This window comes from Sorex araneus, chromosome 2 (assembly GCF_027595985.1).
Source record: "Sorex araneus isolate mSorAra2 chromosome 2, mSorAra2.pri, whole genome shotgun sequence".
NCBI classification, from domain to species: domain Eukaryota; kingdom Metazoa; phylum Chordata; class Mammalia; order Eulipotyphla; family Soricidae; genus Sorex; species Sorex araneus.
This window is the reverse complement of record NC_073303.1, coordinates 356,101,910-356,112,452: the sequence shown is the minus strand read 5'-3', so window position 1 is coordinate 356,112,452 and position 10,543 is coordinate 356,101,910. Positions and strand designations below refer to the sequence as shown.

The 10,543-nt window shown below is 52.7% G+C and overlaps 1 protein-coding gene across 2 annotated transcripts in view; it reads left to right on the top strand.

The window, feature by feature from the left end:
• The first annotated feature begins 501 nt into the window (after nucleotides 1–501).
• The window catches only part of ST8SIA5 (ST8 alpha-N-acetyl-neuraminide alpha-2,8-sialyltransferase 5), a 62,128-nt gene continuing 52,086 nt past the window's right edge, over nucleotides 502–10,543 (top strand). Inside the window, exon 1 of one of the 2 annotated variants that reach the window (XM_012932185.2) lies at nucleotides 502–1,078. In XM_012932185.2, coding sequence (XP_012787639.1) covers nucleotides 948–1,078 — 131 coding nt within the window. In that variant the 5' untranslated portion in view covers nucleotides 502–947. The remainder of the gene's footprint in view (nucleotides 1,079–10,543) is intronic. The other variant, XM_004606105.2, reaches the window with a different exon arrangement.

Sequence of the window (10,543 nt, the reverse complement as noted above, 5' to 3'; positions counted from 1 at the left end):
ATCCACGAGGTCTTCCAAGGAGACCACGTTGGTCTCTGATGAGCAGCCAGGAGCCGCAGCGGGAAAAGGGAAGGGGGCCTGGGACTCGGAGTGGGAGGCAGGCAAAGCCCCCCGAATTTCCTCCCGGCCTGAGCTGAGCCCCCGGAGCGCGGGCGGGCCACCCCGCGGGCCATCAGCATGCGGACACCGCCAGCGCCGTCCTTGACTGGCCGCCGGGCTTGACCTTGCTCCGGCTTCCCGGGGGTAGCGAACCGGGCGAGTCAACTAGCCTCCCGCGCCCGTCCAAGTCCTCCCCGGCGGGGCGGCCCCTCCCTGCAAAGCCCCCCTCAACCTTCCTCCTCCTCTTCCCCCGCCTTTTTTTTTCATTCCACGACGCGAACCCAGCGTTTTGCGCACCACCCCTCCCCCGCGCCACCGCCCGCCCGCGCCCGGCCCGGCTGCCCGGGAGTCGGGTGGGCGCACCGTACGTGCCACCCAGGGGGCGCAGACCCACCTGGGCGCGGGGGTCGCGCGGGGCCGGCCCGGCCGGACGCCCGCGAAGCTGGAGCCGGGGCGCAGGGGGCGGCGCGCGGCGCTCGGGTTCCCCCGCTCCCCATTGGCCGCGGCGGCGGCAGGAGGGGCCGCCCCGGGCTCTCCGCACCTGGCGTAGCTGCTCCGCAGGGAGATCGCGGCGGCCGGGCACCGGCGTGCTGAGGTCGAGGCATCCGGAACCCAGGCCCGGGGGGGCCGCGGCCCGAGCGCCCCGCACGCCCGCCCTGCCCTCCGCGCCGCTCCGATGAACCCGGGGCCAGCCGCGCCCCCCGGAAACTTTGCCCCGCCGAGCGCCCCCGCTCCCGCCTGAGCGCGTGAACAGACACCCGGTGGGCAGCGCGGCCCCGCGCGGGATTGCGGGGACCCCACGGCGCCCGGCGGCCGCTGCGCCTCGGCGCGCGCGGGCGGCCGCCAGGATGCGCTACGCCGATCCCTCGGCCAACCGCGACCTGCTGGGGAGCCGAACTTTGCTCTTTATCTTCATCTGCGCCTTCGCGCTGGTGACCTTGCTGCAGCAGTTCCTGTACGGCAGGAACTACATCAGGAGGTGAGAAAGTGCGGGCACGGGCGCGGCGCTCGCGGAGGGCCCCCCGCCTCCCCGGGGCCCGCCGCAGCGCCCGCGCGTCCCCAGCCCGAGGGGCCGCCGGCCTGTGTGCGCTGCGCGCAGAGCTCCGGAGCGCGTGCCCGGCGCGGGTCGAGGGGCCCCGCAACTTTGTTCTTGCTGAGGAAAGGTGTGTGTGTTGGTGTGTGGGTGGGGCAGCGGGGGGCGCAGAGATGGAGCGGGGAACGTGCAGCCCCGAGTGTTCAGGCTGCCGATAAATCCTTCTGAGTGTCGCAAGCATCCAAAGGGGTCAGGCAGGTGTCCCCCAGTTCTGTTGTGCTTTGGGTAATTTGGTTGGAGGAAAGGCTTAGGGGTTCGAGGCTCCAAACCCCCTTAGCATTGCTTCGCCAGAATTGAACTTTGTGTGGACCGTTGGGGGTGGGGTAGGAAGCGCATGCATGCATACATGCAGGCACACACACCTAGCACATACGCGTACACATGCATACGCATAAACACACACACACACACACACACACACACACACACACACCACCCATTGGCAGGAGGCTCATAGGGGCCACAGTGGGCCTGGATCATGGGTCAAGGATAGCAAATTAATTTTTTTAATTAAAAAAATGTAAAAATTTGAGGCACTGTGATTCACAGTACTGCTCACCATAGAGTTTCCTGTATACAATGTTCCAGCACCCCGGGCTCCCCAGTCTTGGTAAGCTCCATCAGTTTCCTAGACCAGGTGTCCCATTCTGTTGCCTTTGGCCATTAGTTATTCCCCTGCTGTGTTTCTTTGTATCCGGCATGTGAGAGAGCCCTCTGCATCCATTTGTATATGTCCTTCTCCTTCTGGCTGACTGGTTCAGCAGGATCCCCTAAGAAGATGGTGAGTGTTTGCAGACCCAGATCTGTGACTGTCCCCTGATTCCGCCCAACCTCAGGGAGTCCCATCCTTAGCCCAAGGGGGCACACAGGTGCAGGAGTTCGCCCCCCCATATGGCCCTCACCCCCTAATGCCCCTCCAAGAGAAGGAGCAGTGGGAGGGGTCCACAGCCCAGTCCCACCCCCCCACCTCCGAGTGTCCCCCTGACTGAGCATATGTTCCTAGTGAGACTGTTCTGGGGTTAGGGGTGGAGGGGCGTTCCAGAGCAGAGCCTCTATTGGACCCGACCCCCCCCTCCTTGAGACTTCCCCATGGTCAAGGCTGTATGGTTGTTTTTGTCCTCGGGGTTCCTACAGGTCATCTGTACAGGGGCGGGAGGGTGCCTTCATAGCTGGAAAACCATGCCACTGGGCCACTTTTGCTCCATGGCCCCTGCCCTGGGCTGAGATTGGAGCTGGCCACTCTCCCACCTCCCCCGGGGGCTTCTGCCCTGCTTGGCGAAGGCAGCACAGAGCTCTGCCCAGGCTGGTCCATGTTGGAGCACCTCCTGCTGTGCTGGAGCTTGGCTTCTTCCTCTTTTCTTATTCACGTCCTTTCCGGGCTGCAGCAAGGACAGCTGTGTGCCCAAGGGTCTGCTGCAACTTGCCCTCAGCAGGGCATCTTTGGGTTCCCACCCTCTGCCGTTCCCTTCCCCCTGTCAGTGGCAGTAGTGTGCTCATGACCCAGTCTAGCTCAGCTCCAAACTGGGGGTAGTTTTGGGTGGAGGGATTTGGGCAGATGAGCCCCTGGGCCCCAGGTGACTTCCCACCGTTCCTTGCACAGAAGCACCGCTAAATCTCAGACAGTGCCTCAAAGATTTTGCTCCGGAGACTTGGTCTGTTCAAACTGACTGACGCTGGATCTTGGGGGTGGGGGTGGGGGTTATCATGATGTCCGTGAAGAAATGATGATGTTAGAGAGATCACTTAACTGGCTGAGCACACATTTTGCATGCTGGAGGCCTGGGTTCAATCTCCAGCACCACATGGTCCCCCAAGCACTGTCAGGAGCCATTCCTGGTACAGGGGTCAAGGCACTTTGCCTTGAATGCACTTGACTTGGGTTCCACCATGGCACCCTAATATTTTTGGCTGTCACAATGCAGAGAGGAGAGTGTTACTGGCCATTTGTGGAAAGAGGTGCAGCTAAGGAGCCTGCGGTACAGCCTGTGCTCCCACAGTTAAGTGTCATCCAGCCCTGAGTGTCCATGCTGAGAAGCCCTGAGCTAGGCCTGATTCTCTCTGTGTGGATCATCTGTGTGGATCTCCGCCATGTCCCAAGTTTCAAATATGATACCCAGGGGTTGGAAAGATAGTACAGTGGTAGGGTACCTTCCTTGCCAATGCAGCTAACTGGGTTTGATCCCTAGTACCCCATAAGGTCCCTTGAGAATGACCAGGAGTGCTCCCTGAGCACAGAGCCATGATTAAGCCCTGAGCACTACCAGGTATGACTCCCCCCAAGCCAAAATAAATAAAGCACTGTAGCAGTGTCATCCCATTGTTCATCGATAAATAAATAAACAAACTCAAATAAGGTGCCTAACACATAAAGCAGAAACAGTTAAGGGACCAGAGAGAGAGTACAGCAAGGTATTATCAAAGTAAGGCATTTGCCTTGTATGCAGCCAACCCAATTTCAATTCCTGGCATTCCTATATGATTCTCCCGAGCCCACCAGGGGTGATTCCTGAGTGCAGAACCAGGAGCTATCCTTGAGCACTTGAGCATCACTGGGTGTGTCTCCAACACCTCCCCCCCCAATAAAAAGACCCTAAAAAAACCCCCACAAATTTGGCACCTGGCACATAAAGATTAGATATTTCAGAAACAGTTGATGTGTGTGTCTGTGCGTGTGGACATTGAGAAGTGGATCCACTGGCATTGCGGGGAGGTAGGGAAGAAGGGGCAAAGGGTGGGGTGTCATGTTGGGTGAGTAGCTTCAGTGCAGTGCTCTGGAATGGTGGCCAGGACTCTGGGAACGTGGCTCCTTTGACCTGTGGCAGAGTCGGGTGACGGGACGGAATAAATGCAGCTCGCTGGGGAGGAAGGTTATCCAGGGACTGTGAGCAGAGACACCAGGAGACGGCAAAGACTGGGGGGGAGTCTGGTGTGGGCCATGGAAGGGGCCACACGCATCCAGTGTTTTAGCCTTTGTTTCTGAGCCAAGTGGGCTTAGGGGAGTAGAATGAGGAACATTGGAATTGTCCTACCTTCCACGTCTCCAGATCCCCACGGCTAGGGCTAAAATGGCCACATAACTCATATCCCAGGAGGATTGAGAATTTCAAAAATTTGCATTTTAACCAGGATCCAAGACAGGGATATATTCATACATATCTATCTATATGTATATATGGTATATGCATATGGATGGTTTAGGGGCAACTCCAGGGGGTTCTCAGAGCCTTCTCCTGTCTGCACTCGGGTGTCACTCCTGGTGGGGTTTGGGGTACTCTTGTCTCCACTCCCAGGGCAAAATATATATATATATATACATATTGCTTTTTGGGTCACACCCGGCGATGCACAGGGGTTACTCCTGGCTCTGCACTCAGGAATTAACCCCTGGCGGTGCTCAGGGGACCATATGGGATGCTGGGAATCGAACCTGGGTCGGCCGCGTGCAAGGCAAATGCCCTACCCGCTGTGCTATTGCTCCAGCCCCCCAGGGCAATATTTTTAAAGCAGAAAGGAAATACTGCATTTATAATAGTCCAGTCTCAACCTTCCTTTTATTTCATTCCAGGCCTCTCGGGGTACAGGGCTTGGGAGAGGGGATCTCATTCAAGGCCTGGCACACACTGGCCATGTCCTCTGCCCTTTGTCCTGCATCTTTAGCCTCTCAACCTGCCTTTGCTTTTTGGGCTTTTGGGTTGTTGGGTCGGCTTTGGACTGTAGCTGGAAATGCTCAGGAAATACTCCTAGCTTGGTGCTTGTGGGTCACTGCCTGCTGTGCTCAGGAGAACCATGTGGTGCCGGGGATCCAGCCCGGTTCTCCCTCATGTGAACTATATACACCAGTCATTTGAGTGTGGCTCATTCTTCAGCTTCATCGACCTGCCTTTTATTTTTATTTATTTATTTAATTTATTATTATTATTATTATTATTGGTTTTTGAGTCACACCCAGCAATGCACAGGGGTCACTCCTGGCCTTTGCACTCAGGAATTACTCCTGGCGGTGCTCTGCGGACCATATGGGATGCTGGGATTTGAACCCGGGTCGGCCGCGTGCAAGGCAAATGCCCTACCCGCTGTGCTATCACTCCAGCCCCTATTATTATTATTATTATTATTATAATTTGCTTTTTCGGTCACACCCGGCAATGCATAGGGGTTATTCCTGGCTCTGCACTCAGGAATTACTCTGCCTAGAGCAATAGCACAGTGGGTAGGGTGTTTGCCTTGCATGCGGCCGACCTGAGTTCGATTCCTCCATCCGTCTCGGAGAGCCCTGCAAGCTACCGAGAGTATCCCACCTGCACAGCAGAGCCTGGCAAGCTACCAGTGGTGTATCTGATATATCAAAAACAGTAACAAGTCTCACAATGGAGATGTTACTGGTGCCTGCTTGAGAAAATCGATGAACAGTGGGACGACAGTGCTACAGTGATGCTCGGGGGACCATATGGGATGCTGTGAATGGAACCTGGGTCGGCCACGTGCAAGGCAAATGCCCTACCCACTGTGCTATCACTCCAGCCCCCTGACCTGCTCTTTTAGAAGGAATCTGAGAGGAAGGCCAGACAGGTCTACCCTTGGAATGTTCCTCTTGGACTATCTTTCAGTAGAACTTAATCATTCTTCATAAAGAATTCAAACCTGTTTTTATGGATCTAGCTACATATTTTCACTGCCATTGTAAAAAGTCTGTTTTAAAAAGTTGTACTTCTCACCGTTTGTAAGTAGCATAAATTTGATTTTTTTTCTGATCCTTCTCTCAACAATCATGATAACACATAAAATGATCCTAATTCTGTAAAGTCTTCTGGGAGTTCTACAGGGACACTTTTTATTTCCTTATCTTATTCTCTATACCTTTGTGTATTTTTCTTATCTCATTACTTTGGCATGGATCTTCAACATGGTATTCAATAATCATGGCACAGTAAATATCATGGCCTTAATCCTCATTTTTCTTTTCTTTTTTTTTTTTTTTGCTTTTTGGGTCACACCTGGCAATGCACAGGGGTTACTCCTGGCTCATGCACTCAGGAATTACTCCTGGCGGTACTCGGGGGGCCATACGGGATGCTGGGAATCGAACCCGGGTCGGCCGCGTGCAAGGCAAACGCCCTACCTGCTGTGCTATTGCTCCAGCCCCTCATTTTTCTTTTCTTTCTTAAGAAAAACATATGTCTTGAAATATAATGCACTTGCTCATTTCAAGTTTACAATGAAGTGACTTTCAGTACATTCATGAAATGTACATCCATCCCCACAATTGGCTTTAGGGCCAAAGAAGAAAGGGTACAGAGGCCGGAGCAATAAGTACAGCAGGGAGGGTGTTTGCCTTGCACGTGGCTAACTTGGGTTCGATCCCCAACATCCCATACCATCCCTTGAGCACTTCCAGGATTAATTTCTGAATGCAGAGCCAGGAGAAACCCCTGAACATGGCCGGGTGTGACCCAAAAAGCAAGAAGAAGAAAAGGTACAGATACCCCCTCCCCCCCACTCCTTAGCCCTCACCCTTAGCTCCCTGCTTGCTCCTGGCTTCAGGGAAGAGCAAAGACACTCGTCTCTTTATGTTTCTAGACATGCCCAGTCTAGACTCCTCCTATCAATGGGATCTCATAGCACATGGGCACACGTGGCGGCTGTCTTTTTTTGAAGCACAGTCCTCTTGAGGTCTGACTGTGGTGTAGCATGACCTATAGCTTCCTCCAGCTACAGAATGGCTAATAGAATGGCTATGGAGTGTTAGAAACGTGTGTGTGTGTGTGTGTGTGTGTGTGTGTGAGAGATTGGATATGTATTTTTGGGACAGGGCAGTGCTCAAGAGGTGTGGGGCCCCACTGAAATTCTGTTATCCAGACAGGTGTTCTCGTACAGGGCTGAGGATGTGATGCTACTCAGCTCCTGCAGAGCCAAGGCCCCCCAGGTCACCCTGGGAGTGCTGGCGACCTTGAGGCTGCACCCAGTGATGCTCAGGGACAACATAGTGCTGAGGATTGAACCTGGATTGGCCTGGCAGGCTCCCTAACCTCTGTAGTTTCTCACTGTGCTATGTATTATTATTAATAATATTAATATGAATGTTACTATTCTTGGCAATGCTAGAAATCAAACCCAGGACATCACACACGCAGGGTGGGTGCTGTTTAAGCCACATCCCCAGTGTAAACACGTGTGGTTTAAATCACAACATTCTGTAGGTCTAAATGAATAATAGATTCCAAGACAAGGCTGGAGAGGTAGGACAGCAAGTGGGGCATTTGCCTTGCACACAGCCAAACTGGTTTTGATGCTGGAACTCTGGTCTCCCAAGCCCCACCAGGAGTGATCCTTCAGCACAGAATCAGGAGTCAGCCCTGAGCACAGCTGGGGATGGCCCTGAAGCGAACAAGAAGAAATAAATGTCAAAGACATAATATTACCCCCCCCCAAAAAAGTATGTAACGTATCCCATTAACTTTTTATATGTGAAGTAATAAAATTTAGGATTAAGTTTAAAACATATTTACTATAATCTGTCACTGTCACTGTCATCCCGTTGCTCATCGATTTGCTCAAGCGGGCACCAGTAACATCTCCATTTTGAGACTTGTTACTGTTTTTGGCATATTGAATACGCCACGGGTAGCTTGCCAGGCTCTGCCGTGCAGGTGAGATACTCTCGGTAGCTTGCCGGGCTCTCCGAGAGGGGCGGAGGAATCGAACCCAGGTGGGGTAAGAAATAATGTAGAGAGAAGCTCTCTGTCTGCCTCTCAGCTCTCCCTTCTGGTTGTAACCTTCTAGTGGGAAAGGTATAGCATGGCATACCAGCCGGGAGCTTGGATCCACCTCATCAACCTTTTGCCAATTTCATCTGTGCCTTTACTTCTATGCCACTTGATTACATACACTTGGCTTGGTTAGCAGACTGTTCTTGGTCCCATAGGAGATGCGTTTCTGCAGAATGGCACTGAATGGCACTGCTCTGGACACTGGTTTCAGAGATGGATGAAGCTGGTCTGCTGTTCCTGAGCTCCGGGGAGGGACTGAGGGTGTGGGACATACTTATAAACTACCGAGGACTCAGAGCCAAGGGGGCGGATTTCATGACCACAGGCTGTGCAAGAACCTGGATTTGAAACAGAGAAAGGTGACATGTGTTTCACAGGGTGAGAACCCCAGGCCTGTCCTGCAGACCTCATCTTCCCCACCTGTCTCCCCCTCAGCTTCTGCAGAGACTCAAAGGGACCCCAAACACAAGTGTAGGGCCTCTGAGTGATGCTCAGGGCTCAGGGGAGAGTCAGAGGAAGGACTTCATAGCCTTGAAACCAGGTTTGCAGAAAGCACCAAGGGGAATTTTCAAGACACACCTCGCCAACATTCATAACTTCTATAAAGGGTAAATAAATTCCTTTATTTAGTCATTTGATTCCATGGCCAGATCTCACCCATCAAGAGACAGTGTGGCAGGATAGATCTGAAACTGAACCCACATTCTCCTGCCTGCAAGAGATACACCAAAACGGTCAGGGTAAACACAGGCTTAAAGTCAAAAGCTGGAAGACATCTCACAGGCAAACAAATCTCTTGAAAAGGCTGAGCTGATACTTAGGGCAGACAGTATAGACTTGAAATTTTTAAGACTCAAGTGTAGTGATAGTACAGCAGGCAGGGCACTTGCCTTGCATGCAGCTGACCTGGGTCAATTCCAGCACCTCATATGGGGTCCTCTGAATCCACTAGGAGTGATTCCTGAGCCCAGAGCCAGAAGTAATCCTTGAGCACTGCCAGGTGTGGTCCCCCAAAGTTCCCCAAAAGAAAAAAGAAAAAGACTCCAGGGAACAAGGATGGTCATTTCTTAATGATCTGTACGTCTTGAATCCTGCTCCTAAGCATCTATGCACCTAATGGTGGACTATGGGAACATTAGAACAACTGCCAGTAGACCTGAAGGAAGATGTTGACAGCAGCATCACAGTGGTTGGAAGTTTCAGCACCCGCCCAGCCCCACTGGATCCATCAATTAGGCAGAAACTCAACAAGGAAACACTGGCCTTGAAGAAATGGAAGAGACGAACCTAGCGACATATAGAGGCACCTTGATCTTCCCAAACGTTGAGTACACATTCTCCTCCAGTGCATGCAGGCATTCCCCGAGGTTGACCACCTGCTGGGTCACAAGTCATATCTCCATAAAATCAAGAAGATAGAATCGGATCAATGATCCTCTCTGATCATGTGGCTTTGAAAATGAAAATGAATCACAAACAGAAGCAGAGGGGAGGAGGGGACTTAGACACTTGGAAATTAAACAGCTTACTATGGAATAGCTGATGGGTCCAAGAGGAAACCGGAAGATTCCTGGAAAGAGTCAGGGGGAGCGGCTGCCCCCCTCTCCGCCCCGCCCCCCCATCCCTCAATGAGGGACCCTCGGGCAGGGGCTCAGTCTTACAGGATATTGTTCCTCTGCTCTGGAGGCTAAGATCAAGGTGTGGTTGGGATGTGGGTGAGGCTGGAGGGGTCTGGTTTGTCCTTATCCCCTGGCTTCTGCAGGCTAGCGGGGTGCGGGCCTGGCTTCCCAAGCTTCCCCTTCACATCCCCTCTTCTGCCCTCCCCAAAAGACTGCGAGTCTCTTTCCAAATACCCCCTTCCGTAAGGCCTCCAGGATCAAGGGACCAGCCCCCCTTATTCCAGTCTGACCTGATGAAAATCTGGAAGCCTTCTGGGAGAATCCCCCAAGCAGACTGAACAGCATACGTTCATTTGGGCTCCTTTGCACGCTAACCTGACCCGGCTCCTTGCTTCCACCTCAGAAGTCACGAGTAAAACTGTCCCCGAAGTGGATGTGAGGTGACCACTAACCAAGTCTCTGTGACATAAGGAAATTCTAGAATTCTGGCCAAGCTGGGTCAAGGTCGACATTTGCTGCCCCTTTTGTCCCTAAGATTCCTGAGGCTGAGGCGCTGTGTTTCCTGTTTCGGTTGGGGTGCTTCTTTAATCACCAACTCTCGTTTTGGGGCACCTATCCGTTAAACGACTCCTTAGCAGATTAGTTGTTTCTCCTCATTGTTTTCTTTTTCCTTTTTAAAAATTTATTATGTTTTTAAATTAAATCACTGAGAGATGCACAGTTACACAGTTGTTCATGACCTGGTTTCAGTCATACAATGATTCAACGCTGGTCCCTTCACTGGTGCTTATTTCCCAGCACCAATGTCCCCAGTTTCCTTCCCTCCCCACCTCTATGGCAGGCACTTTTCCTCTCTTTCTCTCTCTCTGTCTCTCTGTCTCTGTCTGTCTCTCCTTCCCCCACCCTCTCTCCCTTCTCTCATTCCTCCTCTCCGCTCTCTCTCTTTCCTTTTAGGCATTATGGTT